Source organism: Miscanthus floridulus, chromosome 9 (genome assembly GCF_019320115.1).
Source record: "Miscanthus floridulus cultivar M001 chromosome 9, ASM1932011v1, whole genome shotgun sequence".
Classification (NCBI taxonomy): Eukaryota; Viridiplantae; Streptophyta; class Magnoliopsida; order Poales; family Poaceae; genus Miscanthus; species Miscanthus floridulus.
Genome location: NC_089588.1, coordinates 111,357,471 through 111,380,458, shown reverse-complemented (window position 1 = coordinate 111,380,458; position 22,988 = coordinate 111,357,471). Strand labels below are relative to the sequence as shown.

The following is a 22,988-nucleotide window of genomic DNA, read 5'->3' as shown; positions in this document are numbered from 1 at the left end:
CCATTAGCAAGTCGATCGATCGGTTCGGTGGTCAGCTTTCACAACGGCCAGGGACGACGTGACACCGCCATAGTACGTAGCACGTGATCATCGATCTTTCAAACATGCGGCCCCTGTTGCTATCATCTCATAGATTGTGGTCCTTGTCTCGTGAGAGGTGAGAAAGAAAAAAAAAATCTGACGTCGACAATGCATGGGGGCCGGCCGGGGTTGGGGTTGTAGTGTGGTCATTTTCGTCAAGGTCACCGTTTTGTGCTGCTCGCAAGGGAGATGAGAGTGCAATGACATTAGCTAGGGGATTTGGGTGGTTTCTCACGATCGCCGTGTCAGTGCCGGTCTTGAGATTTCCGTGGCCTAGAACCAAATTAAAAAACAGAGCCCCCTTAATATAAATATATTAAATTAAGTGTAAGTTAATATATATGATAACAATAAAAAGTATTAGCTTTATGAAAAGTAATTAAAAAAACAATGTGCAAAGCTATAAAGCAAAAGACAAACTAAATTACAAATTATTATGCAGAACTCATAAATTATAATGACTTATTTTCAAAATCTAGGAATTTATAGCTAAGCCACACTAATGTCCCCCCTCAAACTTTCAAAATAGTCTTATTCCGTATTCGTCACCATGGGTTATATTATGCTTTTAGGCTTGTGCTAAACTCTCGTATAGTAATTAATGGTGATGCTTAAAAGAAGTAAAGATTATGAGTCTGTTTGGTTGCCCCGCCACACCCTGCCACGCCTAAAGTTATGTTTGCCACAAGTGCTTAGGAAGGCGTGTTTAGTTGATTGTTGAAACAAGGCTCGCCACATCTGGAACAAGCATTCGCCACGATTTTTTTTTTGCGTCAAACGTGTGGCGTGGTCTTCCTCCACCTCCGCGACAAAGCCCTCTGTCCTCCATGGATACGCTATCGTCCCCACCCCGCCCACCACGACGAGTTCTTCTCCAGGGCTGCCCTTGGCTGCGAGGAAGCGGAGCCAGTCGTGAGGACACCCTTGGGCTCGAGGACGCGGAGCCAGTAGCAAACGAGGGTGACGCGGTCGTGTGTCGCCGTGTAGTTGCCGTCGGCCGGGTTGGTTTTGGTGGGCGGCCGGCGTTTTGCCACATCGCCCTGCTCCCTCACAGCCCCTCCCCGGTATCTATATTTAAGCTACTATTTCTTATCTATCAATCTCTATTTAATCTATTTTTTCTTATCTATTATTAATTTGATTTGATTTAGTATAATATAGTTTAACCATATGTGGTAATATTCTAATATTTTGTCAAATATTTGTGGCAACCATCCAAACAACAACCATCGAAATTTGGCTACACCTTAGTGACGAACCAAACAGTCTAATTTTATCACATAATGTGGCAAGCCACAAGTGTGGCAAACATCTAACCTTAGGTGTTGCTGGCAACAAACTGACCCTATATAGGTTATGTCATGTCTTTAGTACATGAGAGAAAACATCGCCATATATATATACTGCTCTGTCCCATAAAAAGAGTCGCTATGGGACTTGTGCCGGTCAAACTTTCTTAAGTTTAACCAGGTTTATAGAAAATATTAGAAACATTCATATCTTCAAATAAGTTTATTATGGAAATGTATTCAATGATCTATCTAATAATACTAAGGTGGTGTTTAAATCCAGGGAGTAAAGTTTAGGGACGTTACGTGGGAGTGTGGCATGGGGTGTTCGGATATTAATAAGAAACAAATTACAGAATCCGTCAGTAATCCGCGAGACGAATTTATTAAGCCTAATCAATCCGTCATTAGCATATGTTTACTGTAGCACTACATTGTCAAATCATAGACTAATTAGGCTTAAAAAATTCATCTCACAAATTAGTCACAATCTGTGCAATTAGTTATTTTTTTAGTCTATATTTAATACTCCATGCATGTATCTAAACATCCGATATGACAGGGAGTAAACTTTAGGGGAGGAACTAAACAAGGCATAATTATGTATCGTAAATTTTAATATTTTTTAATATATATGTGGGTGATCTATGGATTGTTCCTACTATGCCTCAATTAAAGCCATACTGATTAAATGCTTCTGTTGGAAACCTCATGGAGTTATGGAAACTCATTAACTCACCCGTAATTCCAATAGTGGGCAGCTTAAAGAAGTCAATAATTAAGCTTACTCTTACTCTTTCAAGGGATAAGTTGAGGGGAATGGAAGTCTTTTTCTCCCCTCATATTTTTTTCAAGGAATAAATTATTAACTATAAAAAAGTTGTATATAATTACATCCTAATATGACTTAAGGAAAACCAATATGGAAAATACAAATTCCACACACAAGGAGGCTATATGGCTATCTAAATGTAGACTACACACCATGATTGTAAGCTTACAATTGAGTGTGAAAGAAAAGGGTGATTATATTTGTCCACCTATATTCAGCGCATGGTTCCATGTTGAAATACAGTTCCTTTATCTAAAAAAATGGTAACAAAAAGGCTTGATGCTCCCCCAACCAACCTACTACTTTGTCTAAAATCTAGATTTTTTTTCACAGACATATTAGTATTGGAAGAATGGTGGATGAATTACAATTGCAAAAAGGGCGGAGGGAGAGAGGAGGGAGGAGGAAGGAGGATTTTGTGTTGTGTAGCTATCATTGCTAGCTCAAGCCACCAGCCGGTAGTGATAGTCTTAGTAGCACTATGGCCGGTTCATGGCTTGAACCCGCACTATTTGTCACTGTTGGCTTATGGCTTAAGCCGGCAGTGAGAGGGACCTTCTTTGCTAATTCTTTAGGAGCCTCAATCATTGTCGGATTTTCAAGTTATGAACCCGTAGTGAAGGGTGGTAGTAATGGGAATGTAGTGAAGGTCAGTAGTAGCGTATAACAAATGTAGTCAACCACTATATATATATGGTAACTCTTATTGCTCCTAGCTTCTGCATTACGTCAGGCCCCTTATGATTATTTACTCTAATTGCACCTAATGCAGTAGTGATGTGTGTGTTTTCGGTCCTGTTAGCTACTGAGGTGAACCTCTTTGTGACAGTTTCCTATACCGATACCCATACCCGCCGGGTGTGTCCGTGCGTGCATGCCTTCTGGCCTCCGGCCATATGATTTGCCCTGCCCTTGCATGCCTTCAGTCTCATGCATTTGCTGGCATGATGTTGGGCACTTGATTTAATCCGGTTCTTTGATCTTTGACCTTTTTCTGTCATTGCTTGCCCAACACGCACTTGCGTAGGATTTTATGATGTTCGATTTCTAACAAATGTAGCAGTGATAATGTATCACCATCGACTTTAATAGAACTGTCAATGAAAACAGTGTTGGTAAAAATATTTTCAATAGTAGTGGTCCAGCCTTTGGGCCTCTGCATCACCTCATATTATGCTTGTTAAGTAGTGTTTGCTTACGCTTGTTTTATTTCACTACTTGTGTAAAATGATGGATGAATACCAGAAGGTGGATCTTTGTTTTGTTTTATAAGGAGTAGAGGGAGTGTGTGTATTTCCCCAGTCAACTGTCCCATGGAGAATGGAGCTTCAAGACAAGATTAAGAATCATCTTTCGCTGTGCTGTGTTAATTAAGATGTATATGTATTAATGTAATGGATGTTAATCGCTATGTAAAATTGAGTCTTGGTACTTTATAATTTGTCGCTATTTGTGTAATTTGACATCCTGAGCATACATATAGTTGTTAAAAGTTGAAACTAGACGTGAGAAACACAAACAATAGAAAAATATGAGTGAGGCTATAGTTGATTACTTGCAATAAAGCACATGCATTAACCTGAAACAACAAACATTCGTAAATTTTGAACCCTGCTTCACTAGCTCATAGTTTATTCTGAGGGAAAAGATAAAAATGTCCCTTTGTTGGGAGCTCCACCAAAAGAGAGACCTTATTCTTTCATCAAGATGAAATGTGCACTGGTCCAGAAACATTACAATGGACGAATAGAGGTATGCCTCATACAGAGTCGTCACCGCCGTCACCGCTCCTCGCTCTGCTGCCGCTGCCACCGTCGCACCAAGGGCCCCTCTCCTTCTTCCTCTCTGGTGCGTCTACTGGAGACAAGAAGGGGAGGGGACCCATATTTTTTCCGCAGTTTTTCTATCCAGTTGATTATAGTTTAGTCCAATAAATCTTCCGGTGAAATCAGATGATTTTCGGTCAGGATCGTGTTTTCTTGCGATGAATTCGGTGATTGCTACGATGAGATTGCCGTTGTAGGCATTGATTTCATCGGCAGGCGGTCAATTTGTGGTCTTTATCTACAAGAGGAGGAGTGCTTCTGGGAGCCCCCTAAGAGGACTGTGACTCCGGGTCATCAATCTCATTGTCGATGGTCGCGTAGAGGATTTCGAGCTCTCTGATTCTGCAGCCTATGTCGTACCTGACGATGCAACTGCCGATGTTCCTTCAACTATTTAGATGTGTTTTGGATTGGTTCGAAGCACTGGATCTTGCGACATGTCCAACGTTTTGGGGTTAGTTGTTGGATTCGGCATAAGGACTGCACTTTGATTTCGGTGTCCGAGAGAAGCCATTGGGGGAAAAAGCCAATGCAAGAATCTGTATAGAATATTATGTATTTTTAATTTTAGATTTTTTCATGTGTAATTTGGGGTGTAATGTGCCATGATTTAATATAAGTCCCTATTCCCTTAAAAAAATAATCAGCACTGGTCCAACCATGTGCCTCTCCATTATTAATTAAGAAATTAAAGTAGGAACGATGGCGGTGTCAGAAATGAAGAACATAATTTCATTATAAAACAAGATATGTGATCCGTATTTTCTTGTACAACCACAGATACCGAAACACACCACATCCTTAACACTTTTATCATACTGCCATGGTGCCTCGCTGTCCATGGAAAAGGTACCTTTATTCTTTCGAAGACGGAATTATTTAGAGCGCCGGCGAGTTGAAAAATCTTATTAATTATGAGAGACTGAGCCCGCAAAGGTGAGTCCAGAACCTCGAGTGGCCTCCTCAACAATCTTATCCAGCCTCGCCGCCATATCCAGCGTCATGTAGTTTTTCCAGTCGCCGACCTGCCCCTTCCTGAAGTATGCCACATTCCTGAAGGCCAGCACCGTACTGCCATTCTTGTTCACGTCCATGCTCTTGAGACTCGCCAAGCTGCAGAGCTCCACGATCTGCTCCACCACCCCAGCCTCCTCCTCCTCCTCGGAGAACGCGCACCCCATGAACGCCGCTAGCTTCTTGAGATTACCGACCGGATCTCCCAGCATGTCCTCGTACCTTAGGAACAACACCTCGTTGGGCCTCCTCTGGCTCTCGTGCCAGAACTCCAGGGCGTTGCGCCAGTAGGGGCCTCCGGGGTACCGTCCCTCGCAGAAGAGCTCGAAGACGTCCGCGAATTTGGTGAGGCCTGCCGCCGCCGACTCCCCGACCCAGCCGCCGCCGCAACCGGCAGCGGCCAACGTCGCCGCCTCCTTGAGGTAGAAGTTCCAGAAGGAGACCAGCATGTCCTTGGGATCCCGGCACACGTACACGAGCCGGCACCCGGAGCCCTCTGCCGTGATGGCATCGGGAAGCAGGGAGTAGGGCACGTGTGTTTGTACCAGCAGAGGCCGTGGCCGTGGCCGTGGAGAACGAAGCAGGGCCTCGTCGTCGTCCTGGGTCACCATCATCTCCAGGAAGCCGACGCAGTCGTGGGGGTTGTGGTGCCTGAGCGGGTGCTGGGCGTCGGACGGCGAGTGCGTGGCACGGTTGAGCGTCGCGAAGGCAAGGGCCTTGAGCCAGGTGGTGCCGGATTTGGGCAAGCTGGCTAGCAAGATATCAGGTGGGTTGGACTTGATGCGTGTGCGAGCGGCAGCGATGGCCTTTTGCATGATCTCGGCTAGCCAGAAGCCTCCGTACTGCCCATGCTTCTCGTTCCTCCTCGTGGTGGTGCCCAGCTGTGTTTCGAAGAATAAGCGTTTAGTACGTACATCGAAAGAACAAAGAATAAGAAGGCAACATGCAGGGAATCGAATTGCCAAAGAAAACCCACCAGAATGTCGTGCTCCATGAGTTCCTCCTCGCGGCTGCTCAAGGTTCATGCGGGCACGACGCCCCCAACCAGCAGAAGCTATAAGTATATATACGTGCTGCCAGCCAGCAGTACCAAGGGTTGGTCTGAGGGCATGTTTTGACCAACCAGCTAAAACTTTAGCTGGCTAAATTTAGCTAAAGTTTAACTAGAGGCCAAAACGTACACAATCTCTCTAGCTATTTCAACCTAGCTAATGACAGCTAAAAGTGGCTAATGATCAAATTGCCCTCGCATATTTTCCGAATCCAAGCACTCAGTCCACATTCGTCGCAATCCGTCTGCCGCCGCCAACCCAACCTCCATTGCATGCGGCTTCTTCCCACGCGCTTGTACCTCCACAAGCACCGCGCCTCCTCCCGCGAGCAGGACACGCCCCCAGCAGGCCTCCATAAGTACCCGGCGGCAAGCACCTAGGTCGCCGACACCTCCATAAGCACCCGACAGCGTGTGCCGTGGCTACCAACAGGCCTCACTATTAGATGATAAGGTATAGTTCCACCTGTCATATTGAGGCACGGTTCATTGTAACAATAGAGAGATTTGTATTCCATAGTTAGCTCCTAGAATTGTGGATCTAGCTGTTGAATCATGACCATGTACATGCCACGGTGGGGGCTATTCCCACTATATATAACACGGAACCGTGAACCCCAAAGGGTACCACGTTAACCCTAGTTTTTACATGGTATCAGCTAGCCTCTATCCTCACGGAAACTCTCATGGCGTTCGCGTCGTCTTCCACTGCCGCCGCCATGATTCCCTTCACCTTTCTTCCCACCAATGAAAAGCTGAACTGCACCAATTTCCAGTTGTGGAAGGGTGCCCAACTAGGGCATCTTCTCAACTCCACCGAGCAGCCGCCGCCGGCCCTCATCACGCCGGCCGGCACCAAAGAAGATGGATCCAAGAAGGATCCGGAGCCTAACCCCGACTATGCGTCATGGGTAGCCAAAGATCAGACTGTCCTCAATTACCTGCTATCCAACTTGTCCAAGGAGATCCTTGGCCATGTCAACTCCTGTGTCACCGCCACCACTGCCTGGACAACCATCGAGGGGTTATTTGCCTCTCAGTCGTGGGCCAAGATCATTAGCACCCGCATGGCGTTGGCCATGGCCAACAAAGGTACTACTTCCATCAGTGATTACTTTGCTCGCATGAAAGGCTTAGTAGATGAAATGGCGGCGGCGGGGCGCAAGCTGGATGATGAGGAACTTGTTTCTTTCATCCTCACCGGCCTGGATCGTGAATTCGACCCGGTCGTCACGGCGGTTGCGGCGCGGGTCGAGCCAATCTCCATCAGCGAGCTGTACACTCAGCTCATCTCTCATGAACAGCGGAACGAGATGTGCAACACCAGCTACAACTCCTCCGCCAACGTTGCTGCCAGGGGAGGACGTCACAACAACAACTCCCGCGGCGAACGTGGCCGCAACGGTGGCGGCGGCGGCCGTGGAGGTGGTGGCCGATTTGGTGGATCAGGCCGTGCAATGGTGGCCGTAGCACCTTTGAACCTGGCGTGTACTGCCAAATTTGTGGCAAGGAGGGACATCCAGCACATCGGTGTTTCAAGCGGTATGATTCTTCCTATTCAGGTCCGCCGCAACAGCGCCAGCAGCACAAGTCAGCGTCCTCGGCGATGACATCCTATGGCGTGGACACCAATTGGTACATGGACACGGGAGCCACAGACCATATCATCGGGGAACTGGACAGACTCACTGTCCGTGACCGCTACAACGGCGGTGACCAAGTGCACACGGCAAGCGGATCAGGTATGAAGATCGATCACATTGGTCATAGCACTTTGTGTTTCCCTTCCAGTCAAATTCATCTTAAAAATGTCTTACATGTCCCACAAGCTAGCAAAAATCTTGTTTCAGTCAATAGAATTACTCGTGACAACAATGTGTTCTTAGAATTTCATCCTGAACGTTTTCTGATAAAGGACCAGGAAACGAAGACCACACTTCATCAGGGTAGATGTGAGCATGGACTCTACCCCCTCAAGTCATCGAATAAAGAAGCATCCCTAATCGTAAAGCCATCTACCACCGTGTGGCACCATCGTCTTGGTCATGCCTCCACTCCTGTCGTTCATCGTCTTATCAGTCGTTATAAACTTCCTTTTTCTTCAGATTCCAATCAAGTTTGTGTGTGCGATGCATGTCAGCAAGGCAAGAGTCATCAACTACCATACCCTAGGTCCACTAGTGTATCAAGTAGCCCCTTTGATCTTGTCTTTTCTGATGTATGGGGTCCAGCTCCAAATTCTGTTGGTGGCAAGAACTATTATTTAAGTTTCATTGATGATTTTAGCAAGCACACAATCCCTCTAGCTATTTCAACCGGTCCCGGTAAAAGACCAGCTAAAGTTTAACTAGAGACCAAAAGATACACAATCCCTCTAGCTATTTCAACCTAGCTAATGACAGCTAAAAGTGGCTAATGACCAAATTGCCCTCGCATATTTTCCGAATCCAAGCACTCAGTCCACATTCGTCGCAATCCGTCTGCCGCCGCCACCCCAACCTCCATTGCATGCGGCTTCTTCCCACGTGCTGGCACCTCCACAAGCACCGCGCCTCCTCCCGCGAGCAGGACACGCCCCCAGCAGGCCTCCACAAGTACCCGACGGCAAGCACCGAGGTCTCCTGACACCTCCATAAGCACCCGACAGCGTGTGCCGTGGCTCCCAGCAGGCCTCACCGCACATGATCCTCCTATCCGCTCCTGCCTCGCCACGCCTCCTCCGCTTGGCCGCACCCGCCGTGGCCACGACCTCCTCCTCCTGCGCGGTCGGGACTCGGGACGAAGAAGAGTAGCCCGTGAGTTCCTCCCCCCAAACAGGCCTAAGGAGGGGTAGCATGATCTAAGGTCTTCAATTAGCTAGAGTATCCAAACAATGAAACACCCCGGCTAAAGTTTAGTTGGCTAAAGTTTAGCTCTAGCAATTAGCCAGCTAAACTTTTTCTTTACGTGGTGCATACATTACATCTTGATGTACTCAATTTTGTGAGATTTCCGAAGCTCTCTGGCCCGTCCAAACTGCCAACGTACGTACATTACAACTTGAGGCTCGCCAGGTTCTCCCTAGTTTTGTCGGAGATGGAGATGGAATGGAAGCACTCAGCAGCCTGACTGTCGTCCTCATCGAGCTGCCCCTGCAATGACGAGGATGTCAGATGACGAGGGAGATCCGACATGGCACAAAAAAAAAACAACCTGTGGCTAGCTGTTGTTCCGGCCGGTTGATGCCGGACACTCCGAGCTTGTGCAGTGCAGGTGCAGCAGGGTAAGGTTCTCGGTCGAGCTCATCCAGAACGCCCTCGCTCATCGCCTGTGGACCCGCGCTCGTGCTGACGTTAACAACACCCATCGAGTGCATCAAGCTGGAAAGCTTTCCCAATCCTTCTAGCTTATAGGTACCTTACACGCCATTACGAGAGTCACCATCAAGTCTTTCAAACATGCCGCCGTTGTTGCTATCATCCGATAGATTGTGGTCCTTGTCTCGTGAGAGGTGAGAAAGAAGAATCTGAAGTCGACAATGGGGGTTGTTGTACTGTGGTCATTTTCGTCGAGGTCATCACCGTCTTTGTCCTGCTCCAGAGAGATCAGAGTGCAATGACCTAGTAGGCAATTTGGGTGGTTTCTCATGATCTCCGTCAGTGCCGGTCTCGAGATTTTTGTGTCTACTACTAAATCCAAATTTAAAATAGAGGCACCTTCTAATATAATTAAAAACTTAAGCATCAATTAATACATATTATATATCAATAAAAAGGATTAAAAACTTCCTTGGGGGTTTGGTTGCCAACGAAACAAAGATGAGGTCTGATTTTTTAACAACGTCAAGAAAATGCAATACCCCAAGGACATATATTTTCATGATTACTGATGAATAAGCATTTTGGTAGCACTCAAAAATATGGAATTACTTTGGCGGTTGCACTCAACAATATGTATTTTCTTGATGGTTTCATACAACCCCCAAGGTAATGATAAATCGTCAGGGTTCAATTTCGCCCCTCAAAGAAACTGCTGGCCCCCAAAGATATTCTATTTTCTGGTAGTGCCAGAACATATATACTCATGAGGCTTGATCTTGGAGAGCAGCCATGCTCTTGACTGTCATCATGTGATGTTTGTGTTTTAATTATTTTATTTGTGTTTTAATTATTTTATTTTCTCTACTACAGAAAGCATCTAAAATAGGTTTTCAGAGACACATGTTCTGCTTGCCTTTATCTATGTGTCTCTAGAAATCAATAATTTGTAAAGGCATGCCAAAACCTAGTAGCCGCCCCTAAAGATGGTTTATGTAGTAGTGTTTACTTTTGTTTATGTAATACCATTAAGAAGTGGACTGGTACAATAACATGGGGCGTATGCAATAAAAAATTGGTTAACAGCCACCAGCGTTTATCTATTAATACGTTGGGTGGATGGTGAGCATTCACCAACTTAATTTCCCAGGATCAAGGTGAGATTGGGACGGAGGCCGAAAAGCATGATCCCCATGAGGTAGTGGATATCGTCGATTGCTGCACACCCACACGTCGATTTTCTCCGGCTGGTGGCTGAGCCAAGGCCTCTGACCTTCAGGTTAAGGCACCTAAATGCTCCAAGTCCACGACCAGGTGTGTGATCGACCAATTATTATAGAAACAAAGATGCATGCCATGCCGGCCATTAGTTGTCCACTCATTAATTAGCTTCTCTATATGGATGTTTAATTCTCGTCTACTTGCTCTGTCAAGTGGTGCATGGTAGAGTATAGTCGAATACCATGATATATAACTACTTTCTATGTTCTAAGTTGTAAGCCGTTGCAACTTTTCTAGATATATAATATGTATGAATATTTACTATGTATATCTAGGATGACTAAAAATTTGGAACGGAGGGAGTACATACCAACTAGTCATGTCATGTAATTTGTTGTCACTTTGAGAAATCAAGAAATTCTTGTATTGTTCTCCATTTTGAGGAAATCTAAAAACCCTGACCGCACTTCCTAAACATTGGGTATCAAGCTCAAACTACTAATATCCCTCGATTTCAAATTACAAAATGTTTTGGCTTTTTTAGATACATTGTTGTTGCTATGTGTCTAGACATAGTCAGTAGAACACACAATCACTGCTGGTTATGGTGGAGTCGACAGTGATAAGTATATCACTGTCGGTTCGTGGCTTCAACCAACAGGTTTGAGCCACGAAACGGCAGTGATAGCCTGTTTTGCAAAAAAAAAAATCCATAACTTTTTGTATGACATCCAATGAAGATAAACTTTATATCAAAATTGTAAAGTTTAAAGAGATCTAAAACTTTATAGTTGATAACTTTTTTATCTGAGATGGCTTACATGTCAAAATATGCAATATAAATTCTCAGATGAGATTTGATATGATTAACTATGTCAAATGGAGATGAAGTCAACATCAAAGTTGTAGCACTTGACGAAATCTACAACTTTATAGCTAACAACATTTTTATTTGAGATCATTTGAAGTGTCAAATATACAATATAGGGTTTAAAATTGTGTAGTTAAATGAACAACACCAGCTGTATGGTCATATGTGTTGCGTAGCTCAGTTGGTATGTGCGCCTGAGGGGATGTTAATGTTGAGGTCTCGAGCTTGAATCCTGAGAAACACATATTTTCTGATGTGATAGGGGTTCCCACAGGGGCAGTGATTATAAAATCTAGTGTAGTAAGTGCATATCTAAATGCATAGCAAAAGCTATGTATCTAGGAAAGGCAAAATGCCTTATAATTTGGAATGGTGGGAGTACCGTCTAGATGCAACAACAGTCTATATGGGATATTCTAGTAATTATACTATTCTATGAGGATCACTACTTATGGTCTCCCTCAATATCACATCACACCGCTTGGTTACTAATTTTTTTTATTTGAGTAAAGTTCATTGGGGTCGTCAAATTTGTTTGCCTATGTCATCTTGGTACCTAAAATCATAGATTCATAGGTTATTTGTTTAGGCCCTCAAACTTGTTCTATTATATCATCTCGGTTCCTAAACTCTTAAATTGCTTGTTTAGATCCCCAAACTTGTTCAAATGTGTAGTCTCTGTCCCTAAACTCACAAATCATCTGTTTAGATCCTCAACCTATGTTCTCATCTTAGAACTCGTACAAATGTGTCTAGGCCCATGCCCATATGCTGATGTGGTATGTTGACATGTAGAGCCTGCATGTCAACTCTATTTTCCTTCTTCGTCCTCTCTATAAACTTAAAATACATATTTGGGACTCTAAATAATTTTAATAAATAACTTTTTAACTATAAAGTGGTAGATCGTATTGATAACTACAACTTTCCCATAGACCATATGTCAACATCCTAGGTTGTTTGATAATTTTAAATTTCAAAACCAGTGGATTTAAAAAATATATTGGGACTCTAAACAATTTTAAATTAGAAACATCTCAACTACAAAGTTGTAGATCGCATGGATGGCTACAAATTATGAATTAGTTTTTGATGCAACTATTTTTAGAGAAAGGACTCTCACGATGTCTGTCTCTATTAATCGATTTTTAGATGCAATTCTAGAGACGGGTCTCTTAAGATGTCTGACTTATCTATTAGTCGATTTTTAGAGAACCCATATAGAATAGCCGCTCTTAATAGTGATTTTCATAGATGAGGATCTTAAGATGTCCTTAGAATGGCCGCCTCTGCTAATAGTGATTTTCAGAGACAAGCATCTTAAGATGTCCACCTCTGAACATCGATTTATGAGACAGGCGTCCTAATGTCCTTGGGATGCCCGTCTTTGTAAATGATTGAGGTAGCGGGCGCTGTCTCCTAAAATCTTTTTTTGTGGTAGTTGTACGTGAGAAGAGCTGCAAACCACGTCAAGCTTTCTTTGTAGTTGGATCCTGGATTGTTAGGCAGTTTGAGTCTATGATTCTTAAGGCATAATGGGTCTCATTCTTGTTTCTTTTTCACCTTATTTTTTGTTTTGCTGTGTGTAACTAGCTGAGTACATCGTTTGAGTGGAGAGGTCAGACAATATGTCACTCGAAACCATGCTTCCTTTTGAAACAATTCACACTTTTTTTATCATGTCTTATTATTATAGGTTGCCTCATGAAGCCCATAAAGGTTGAAGCATTGAAATCAGTTATTAATCGTGATGTACTTGTCCCTGACATACCACACAAGGTGAACATACTCCCTCCGTCCCACATTAGTTGACATTTTAGAATCTCTCACAGAAACTAACGCTGAAGCCAAAAAAACAAAATGCCACTTAAGAAATAGAGATAGAGATGTAGTAGGAAAAAGAGAAATTAAAGATGTATTGGAAAAAGAGAAAGGTGCATTGGGAAGTGAAAATATCAAATATATTGGGACAAAATTTGAATGCTATAAAATTAAGGTCATCTATTTTGAGACGATGGGAGTATATTACTCTCAGTTCTCGCAAATATAAGACCTGTCTATTCATTCAAAAGGAGCTTTTGACCAACAATTAATCTAATAATATAAGGATATGGTCTTTTTGGTTAACATTTATCTATATGTGGTTTGTTGTACCAGCGGCTCCTCTGACCGGTTGGTCAGGACGTCCGCCTGGTACTCTCGCGGGCAGGGTTCGAGCCCCCACGGGTGCGCTCGTTCGCCTGTCCGGAGTTAAAAAAAATCCCCTCACCTGTCTCGAGTTTCCCAAAGCACAGGCAACGGACCGGCTCACTCACAGGGTAACGGGCCCCTGTGTAAGGGCGGGACACGGTGTTCGGGGGTTTTCTCGGCCTGCGTGAGAAGGTCTTCTTCCTTAAGCACAAAGTTGCGGGGGCTGTCTGCCCACCGTAGGCCGAGTTTTTTTTTATATGTGGTTTGTTGTGATTATAATTGTGTAACTAGTTTGTAACTCTCAAAAAAATTGTGTAACTATGTTTCAGCATAAAAGTTGTAGGAGAACTTTTAGCCCATAATTATCTCACTTTTGGAGGGTTAAAGTGCCTGTTATGTTTTGGAATCAGGGAGTATAATTATTTTTTCAAAGTACGTACCTATATGCAGCAACGTCGAAAAACACCACTCTGACATATATATTTGAATGCCTAACTGAACTATCAACATGTTTGTAATCTTTCTAAAGGATGAACAAAGTGGCATGCCCGAAATGATTGATGCCATCGGAACAGCCCTTCGATCAATGGGCGACGGCGAGATCAGCATTTCAGCATATGACACAGCATGGGTTGCGCTTCTGAAGAGCTTGAATGGAGATAACACACCGCAGTTCCCCTCGTGCATTGATTGGATTGCTCGGAATCAGCTGCTAGATGGATCATGGGGTGATGACTTCTTCCTTGTCCAAGACCGGATTATCAATACCCTTGCCTGCATCATCGCACTGAAATCATGGAAAGTCCACGACGATGCATGCAAGAAAGGTACTCTCTGCACACCGACTATATATAATACATTCGGGCACCTAATTTAGAACACCAAATAGATCAACAATGCATTGCTTAAATGGCACAAAAATGTTTAACGTTTTCTTTTTCAAAGCATATTTTTCAATAAGGATCCAACAATATCATACTTTCTGCATATCATACTCCCTCCGTTCTTTTTTATATGTCATATTAGCTTTGTCCTAAGTTAAACATTATTATCTTTGACCAACTATTTTAAAAAAATTCTTATAGTTTCACAACATATGAATTATATATTATGATAGTATTTTTCATACTGAATCTAAAAACATAAATTTTATAACATGAATGTGCATAATTTTTTTTGAAATCAATGGTCAAAGATACAAATGTTTGATTTAGGACAAAGCTAATACGATATCTAATAAAATACGGAGGGAATGTAAAACATTTTTTGTGTGATGAATGGCATCATATAACACTTATATTCTTAATGAATGTCGAAATGTGTGGGCGTCTTATATTTTGAAACAAGGGAGTTAGTTGTATGATATCACAGTCTTGGGGTTGTTAACAAGCTCATCACTGTCAAATGTACACATTAATAAACATAATCAATTAACTAAGTGAACTCAACACGATTACCTTAAGTAATAAGCGATCTTGGATTCTTTATAGTGAACATCCTTCTGCATCTTGATGGCATGAATTTGACTTGTTGTAGGTTTGTCATTCATCTATGAAAATATGTCGAGGTTAACCAAGGATGATGATAATTGGACGCTATGTGGCTTTGAGATTATCTTCCCTATGTTGCTGGAGAAGGCCAAGAACCTAGGTGTCAACATACCACTTGATGACCCCACGTTGGAAGCAATATATGCCAAAAGAGAACTCAAGTTCACTAAGTAAATCTTTGTTCTTTTCTTGTCATTTTGCACATGAACACATGTATTTAGGTGAGCTATAGATTGTTCCTACAATAATGCCTCTATTAAAGCCATACTCACTAAATGCCTCTGTTAGAAACCTCTTGGAATTAGGGAAACTCATTAACTCCCTAGTAATTCCAACTTTGGCAGCTTAAAGAAGTCAATAATTAACCGTACTCTTTCAAGGGATAAGGCGAGGGGCATGCAATTATTTTTTCTTCCCTCTTATTTTTTGAATGAACAAATTATTAATTATAACAAAGTTGTATATTATTACATCCTAATATGCTTTAAGGAAAACCAACGTAAAATACAAATTCCACACACAAGGAGAGGCTAGCTATATGGCTATCTAAATGTTGACTAGCACATCATGATTTTACAGCACTTAATTGAGTGTGAAAGAAAAGGGTGATTATATGTATGCATCTATATTCAGCACACGCTTCCATGTTGACATACAGTTCCTTTATCTAAATAAAAGATATAAAAAGGTTTGACGCATCCCCAACCGAATTTTTCAAAAAGATATTAGTAATTTGAACACTGAATGGGTCAATTTCAATTGAAAAAAGGGCTCTATATATCTTTTGCCCACCTTGTCTTTAACTTTCATGGGTATATTCATTATCAGTGTCATGTCCTCATCATTTGGGACATGGAAATATGACACGGTTGAAATCCTTAAGCCACCTCAACTCTAGAAATCCATGTTCATGACGTGGAATTTCTTATGACATCCATGAGAACCTTTTTTTTTTTTTTTTTTTTGCAAATGATAGTACTGACGAAGACACTCATATGACACATCTTCAAAATGGGTCTCAACATGGCATGTGCCATCTACAGCAAATTAATTTATTACTATGCTGGTTACATAATAATTTCCTTGTTTATCTCTGTAGGATTCCGAGAGATGTGCACTCCATGTTGTACCAACAACTCTCCTTCTAAGCATAGAAGAAATGCCAGGTTTGGACTGGAAAAGGCTATGTAAGATCCAGTGTCCAGACGGCTCCTTCATGTCTTCACCTGCTCCCACGGCTTAAGCTCTAATGCAGACTGGGGACCCTAAGTGCTTTGAGTTCCTTGATAGAGTGGTCAGCAAGTTTAACGGAAGTGGTACGAAGAGTAATAAAATGATTACATGAAACTACTTCCTTTGTTCTTTTACCTGCTGTTAATTTTTGTAGCTTTCAACGAGGTGTTTTGACGTTATGATAATTTGTGGAATTTACTAAGAAAGATAACTACATATCACTACAACATTTAGGGTTCATTGTACTCTGCTAGTCACAAATAAGTGATATATTAGGATTGTGCTAAAGCAAGCCCTTTTATCTGTGATCACCAAAAGCTAGAAAACAGGATACATTTTTAATATAGGATTAGTATATATTAGTACATTTGTCATGACAAATAGTTTCACAATATATAATTTCATTGATTATAAATAATATATGGTTTTACACAGATATTGTTGGTCAAATTAAAGTCAACAAAGTTTTAGTTCAAACAATCCTAGCTAAAACGATACTCTTCTTTGTGCCCAAAGAAGCATTTTCCAAGATGATCCAAATCAATTGTGTACTTCCTTTTCAGTACCTTTTGTTTACCCTATTGAGATGTTCGAGCGCTTATGGGCTGTCGACCGATTGGAGAGGTTGGGCATATCACGTTATTTCAAGAGTGAAATTAAGGACTACTTAGATTTCATTTACAGGTAACTATATTAGTTCACTGCCCATACATTTTATATTCAGTGTATCTGATTGTCGATAATAGTGACCCCCCCGGATGTCATCAATGAGGACATATACATGTTAAATACAACAGTTATATAACTATATTCTACAGCCTGCCATAAAATAGCTATGCCATCTACTATCAACAAGAAGTGTCAATTTACTATAATCTGCATATGGATGTATGATGTCATGTTTTACTATTGAAACATTTAATTACCAACGACACGAGGTAGATCAGTGGTGAAGTTATATACGAAATTCAGGTGCCCATTGAAATAGCTATTTTGTGACTAGTCACAGTCACAGAATAATGACAAACCTAGCTATGTTTTTATACCCGGCACCATATATTTACAGATGGGGCAGTCCCTCCACTCCGGTTATGGAGAGATACGGGCGTGCTGTGCTTTGCTGCGCTGCGATTGGCATATATTTTTTATTCACAAAGGGCACGGACGTGAGGAACGACGGAGTACTAGTGCAGCCACGGTTCAGCTGCATGCGCAACATGCGTCGCTTCGAGTCTCGATCGAGAGCAGTCCGGAGTAATGACTATAGGCATACGCCTTGGTACTACTTCCTGCCTGCTATTTTGGCCGATTTAAAAAAACGCTTGTACGCCGGGTAAACTGGAATAGCGGGAGTATTCATCAGGAGTACATTCTTCTTAATATGACAGGAACTGGACTGAGGAAGGCTTGGCTTTTACGAAGGGCTGCCTAGTGAAGGACATTGATGACACTGGCCATGGGTTTCCGCCTTCTGCGACTGCATGGCTACCATGTCTCTCCTTGTAAGTGTTGCTCCTGTGTCTGCGCTATAAGTAGGAGTACTAGAGGATGGTGAATAGTATAAGAACCGTGCGTTTGAAATTTGAATCTAAATATATGTGCATGAAGGTGTCTTCAAGCAGTTTGAGAATGACGACGGCCAGTTCGTGTGCTACGCAAGGCAGTCGAACCAGTCAGTTACCGCGATGTAGTACAACCTGTTCCGTGCTGCTAACCATACCTCGTTCCCTGACGATGATCACATCCTCCGGCGCGCCAAGAGCTACACCCGTGGGTTCCTCCGGGAGAGGCGAGCCACCGGCCAGCTAAACGACAAGTGGATCATCTCTGAGGGTCTGCCTGGCGAGGTAAGTCAGAAAGTTCAGTCCATTGGCACTAGTCAAGTACAGACAACGTACGCATGACTATAACTATCTATGCACTATACACACTTAATTGGTCGATGTTAGTATTGATCTCCCACCAGTTAGGCCCAACGGCCTAACTGGGCCTTGTCCTCACGCCCTGATCGGGGGCGCCCAACCCTACATGGTTGGTGGGCCCCCGTCGCACAGCGCTATAAAGGAAGGTGGGGGCCGGGGCTCGCAGTACGAGGTTCACCGCGCCGCCAGTCACCCCACCGACATCCTAAACCCTAGACCCGATCGAAAGTAGGGGCGCTGCCAGCGACGGGAAGTACCACCGACGCCGGCAACGCCACCCGACGCTCACGCCGCCGCCGAGGACGCCACAGCGCCGACTCCCTCTCCACCGACCGTCGCTGCCGGCGCGCAGATGGCGTCCGTCAACGAAACCCCGGCCGGAGCTTCAACAACTACGGCATTTGACGGTTTGCCACCTACCACCTATCTCTCAATCTCTCTGTGAAATCCGAATGCTTTATTACTGTGCTAAGTATCCCGATCCGATGAACATACCTAAGAAAACTAACCTAACAATGGTATCAGAGCCACGGTTCGTCAAGAAATGAGATGCGGATCGGGAAAGAAAGTCGAAAACCGAACCCTAAGACCTAACCCTAATTCCCAAAATCAAAACTGAACAAGGGATTGAAGAAGGGGAAAAGGGAGGGTCGGATTCCAAGAACCCTAGAACTCTAATCCGAAAGAGGGAAAAAAAGGGGAAGAAGAAAGAAGAAGGGTCAAACCCTAACCCTAATCCCATTTTTTCATTCGGATGAACGAAAAGGAAAACGAATCGGCAAGAACAAAACTCTAAACCTAACCCTAGTTTTCCCCATTCGGATAAAACCGAAAAGAACAAACTCAAAAAAAAAGGAGAAAGGGGAAAAATTAGGGTTAGGGTTCGTCGGGGATAAACCTCCATCGGCGCGGAAGAAGAAGAAGAAGCGCACCGGCTCTTTCGCCGGCGCTGGAGAAGAAACCGAGCCGATGCGCGCGGGCTCGGCCAAGAAACGGCTCGCCGGGCTCGGCCAAGAAAGCGCCGCGGCTAGGCCGCTCGACGGCGGTGTGCTCACCCGTTGGGGAGCACACGCGCCGGCGAGGGGGCCAGCGACGGCGCCAAAGCCCGCTCCGGTTTTCCTCGCTCGCGGCTGCTCGGCGGCGACCGTCTCCGCTGCGGCTGAGAAGAGGCAAGCAGCGAGGAGAGAGAGAGGGGAAGAGCCGAATGCCTAGGGTTTCCAGGGCGTCGGCCGCGGCGATGTTTTGATCAGCGCGAAACAGCCGCTCGGCCGTCGGATCGACACGAACGGCCGCGATACGCTGGGCCAACTCGCCGGCCCAGGCGGGAGCGAGCGCGCGCGGCGCTTTGCCGGCCCAGGCCCAGGTTGCGGCCTGGGTGCGGCCTGTGCGCGCGAGGCAAGCCGGGCCGAGCCGGTTCAGCGCGTCTTGGGCCGCGCTGGGCTGAAAAATGAAAAGAAGAACAAGAATTTTTTTTCTTATTATTTTCCAGAAACAATTTTAAATGCATATTTTGATGAATTTGAATGATTTTAAGACAATTTTCTGTGCAAATTTAATCCAATGATATTTTGCTCAGAAAACAGTGAATTCTTTAGTGCTTCTGGAAAATAATAACATGAAAAGATCATTAATTTTTCCGCTGTGCGTGATAATTATTGTTCTCTTTGATTAAATTTGAACCAACGGGATAATTTAATTTTAAGAGAAATGAATTTCTGATAATTTTGATGCAATTATGATATTGTTATTTTTTGACCAACGTTGTTAATAACAATATTATAACTTTTGATCCATGAGAAATCGTGCATTAATTTTACTTCTGCCCAACGGTGATGTAGAATGTTTTGTATGGATGAATTATAAGTTTTAATTTGACCAACGTTGAGTTAAAGCATGGAATTTTATGTATAAATGTTTCTTACTTACTCTGGTATGATTTTAGGAGGCAAATGCATTGTGAACATTGCCAACATCCCGACACTCAACGGAACCAATCACCGTGTGTAGCGGGAGAAGTATGAATTGGAACTTGCGTTGGGAGAGATCGATTTTGCCATCACCTCACCGTGTCCTACTGAGCCAGAGGACCCGGTGAGAGGTGACAATGAATCTGACGCTGATTTCGCTTCTCGGAAGCGTGATCATGCTGAAATAAGAATGAAATATGACCTTGAACATAGGCAATGGACTCTCTCCAACCGCAAGTGCCTGTTGGTAGCCAAAGCCACCATAGAAGAACAGATAAGGGGCTCAATCCCTGAATGTGCTACTACTAAAGAATATCTTGAGAAAATCAAGAGTCAGTTTACTGGGTCTACCAAGGCCATAGCAAGTTCACTGATTAAGAAGCTTGTGAATGAGAAATTCACTGGTGGTAGCATAAGAGAGCACATTTTGAAGATGAACACTATGGCATCTAAGCTAAAAGAAATGAATTTGAAGGAGGAGAATTTCCTAATTCATTTGATTTTTGCTTCTTTGCCGAAAGAATATGACACCTTTATTGTGAACTATAATATGCAGCCTGAAAGATGGGGCATAGAAAGACTCATCTCAATGTGTGCTCAAGAAGAGGAGAGGATAAAGTCCTCACAAAGTGAATCTGCTCATTTTGTGAAGGACAACAAAAGAAAGAACTTTAATGGCAAGAATCCTAAACCACAAGGGAAACCTAAGTGGGATAAGTCCTCTTCCTCCAGTTCACAGGGAAAGAAACTCCAGGATTCTAAGAATCAGCAGTATGGTGGTGCAGAAAAAGATCAGTGCAAGCACTGCTTCAAGAAGGGACACTACAAGAGGGATTGTCCAGACTTCCTGAAATCTCTGCTAAAGAAAGGTGATGAATTTATTACATTTGTAGATAAATCTCTGTATTTATGTTATGATAAATCCACTTAGTGGGTTGATTCAGGAGCAACTACTCATGTTGCAAATTCTTTACAGGGGTTAAGTGGGACGAGAACCTTGCAAAGAGGAGAAAGAATGACTAAAGTTGCAAATGGACTGCAAGCCAATGTTGAAGCCATTGGAGATTTTTCTTTAGAATTGAATAATGGTTTTGTACTTAGACTTAAAGAAGTACTTTATGTTCCCTCTTTGCGTAGAAATTTGATAAGTGTTTCGAAACTTGATGATGATGGAATTGATTGCCATTTTGGTGATGGCAAGTGTAAGATACTGGTTAATAATAAATGTGTTGGTCTTGCCTTCCGACAAGACAAGCTTTATTTATTATCTCTTGCTGAGAATGTGAACAATGTATGTGATGAGAATGTGAATGATTCCCCATCTACGGATGTAACTAAGAAGCGGAAGAGAATTGATACTGTCTCTTCGAAATTATGGCATTGTCGCTTGGGCCATATTTCGAGGGGGAGAATGGAACGATTGGTTAAGGAATCAATTCTCCCGCACTTAGAATTTTTAGATTTAGAGTAATGTATTGATTGCATCAAAGGAAAGTATGTCAAGAAAATTAAGAAAGATGCCAAACGAAGCACAGGAATTTTAGAAATAATCCACACAGATATATGTGGTCCTTTTCCTATGAAAAGTGTGAATGGTTATGACTCGTTTATAACATTCACAGACGACTACTCTCGTTATGGCAATATTTATCCAATTAAAGAAAGATCGGAAGCATTAGATAAATTCAAAATATTTAAAGCTGAAGTTGAAAATCAGCACAATAAGAAAATAAAGATAGTACGATCAGACCGAGGTGGAGAGTACGATGGGCGACATACCCCATATGGCCAAATTCCTGGACCATTTGCAAGGTTCCTACAGGAAAATAGCATAGTTGCTCAGTACTCCACACCGGGGGAGCCTCAGCAGAATGGAGTGGCTGAAAGATGTAACCGTACCTTAATGGATATGGTAAGAAGCATGATGAGTTACTCCACATTACCGATTAGTTTATGAATGGAGGCATTGAAAACCACCATTCACATACTTAATCGAGTACCAAGTAAATCGGTGCCTAAAACACCGTATGAATTATGGACAGGAAGGGAACCCTCACTTAACCATTTGCGTGTGTGGGGCTGTCCAGCTGAGGCAAAAGTATTTAACCCAAACATAGGAAAGTTAGACTCCAAGACAGTCAGCTGCCATTTTATTGGCTATCCAGAAAGATCGAAAGGATATCGCTTCTATTGTCCTGACAGACATACGAAGATTGTAGAAACAAGACACGCTGTGTTCTTGGAGGATAACATGATCAGGGGGAGCATGGTAGCACGAGAAATCAGCCTATAGGAGAAGCGGGTACATGTACCCACTCCGATGGTTGAAGAACCATTCTTCACGCTACCTGCTGCTGTTGCACCGATAGTGCAGGACACTGTAGTGCCAACACCTATTGCAAGTTCTCCCGTGGCGACAATGAATGAACATGAGGAACCTGTTCTTGAGGAACCTATCCTTGAGGAAACTATAGAACCAAATGTTGCACATGAGGAAGAACAACAACAGCCCAACGTGGAACAAGTGCCGGAGGCACCTAGAAGGTCTCAAAGAATAAGAAGATCAGCTATTACTGATGATTATGAAGTTTATGAAACTGAAGAATGTCAGATGGGGGATGATCCCACCTCATTTGAAGAAGCCA

At 43.2% G+C, this 22,988-nt stretch overlaps 3 protein-coding genes and 1 pseudogene across 7 annotated transcripts in view; 3 read left to right on the top strand and 1 right to left on the bottom strand.

Annotated features, from left to right (window-relative positions):
* LOC136484114 (LRR receptor kinase SERK2-like) overlaps positions 1 to 22,988 on the top strand; it is a 272,567-nt gene that overhangs the window by 158,141 nt on the left and 91,438 nt on the right. The gene's annotated exons all lie outside the window — the stretch shown is intronic.
* LOC136482654 (cytosolic sulfotransferase 5-like) lies at positions 4,738 to 6,146 on the bottom strand. The gene is made up of 2 exons (XM_066479863.1): positions 6,019 to 6,146; positions 4,738 to 5,923 (listed from the first exon to the last, which is right to left on the bottom strand). The coding sequence occupies exons 1-2, from the start codon at positions 6,034 to 6,036 to the stop codon at positions 4,937 to 4,939; spliced, it is 1,005 nt and encodes a 334-aa protein (XP_066335960.1). The 5' UTR covers positions 6,037 to 6,146; the 3' UTR covers positions 4,738 to 4,936.
* LOC136484606 (small nucleolar RNA Z247) lies at positions 7,257 to 7,350 on the top strand (annotated as a pseudogene).
* On the top strand, positions 10,466 to 21,585 carry LOC136484109 (syn-copalyl diphosphate synthase, chloroplastic-like). Of its 5 annotated transcripts, XM_066481277.1 has the most exons (12): positions 10,466 to 10,703; positions 13,178 to 13,260; positions 14,201 to 14,498; positions 15,208 to 15,391; positions 16,321 to 16,537; positions 17,018 to 17,138; positions 17,521 to 17,733; positions 17,843 to 17,956; positions 18,063 to 18,301; positions 18,421 to 18,783; positions 20,319 to 21,212; positions 21,320 to 21,585. In XM_066481277.1, the coding sequence occupies exons 5-9, from the start codon at positions 16,471 to 16,473 to the stop codon at positions 18,079 to 18,081; spliced, it is 534 nt and encodes a 177-aa protein (XP_066337374.1). In that variant the 5' UTR covers positions 10,466 to 10,703; positions 13,178 to 13,260; positions 14,201 to 14,498; positions 15,208 to 15,391; positions 16,321 to 16,470; the 3' UTR covers positions 18,082 to 18,301; positions 18,421 to 18,783; positions 20,319 to 21,212; positions 21,320 to 21,585. The 5 variants fall into 5 exon arrangements, 4 of the variants coding, with proteins under 4 accessions (XP_066337374.1, XP_066337372.1, XP_066337371.1 ...); XR_010765765.1 differs by lacking the exon at positions 17,018 to 17,138; XM_066481275.1 differs by having other exon boundaries at positions 17,018 to 17,733; positions 20,900 to 21,212.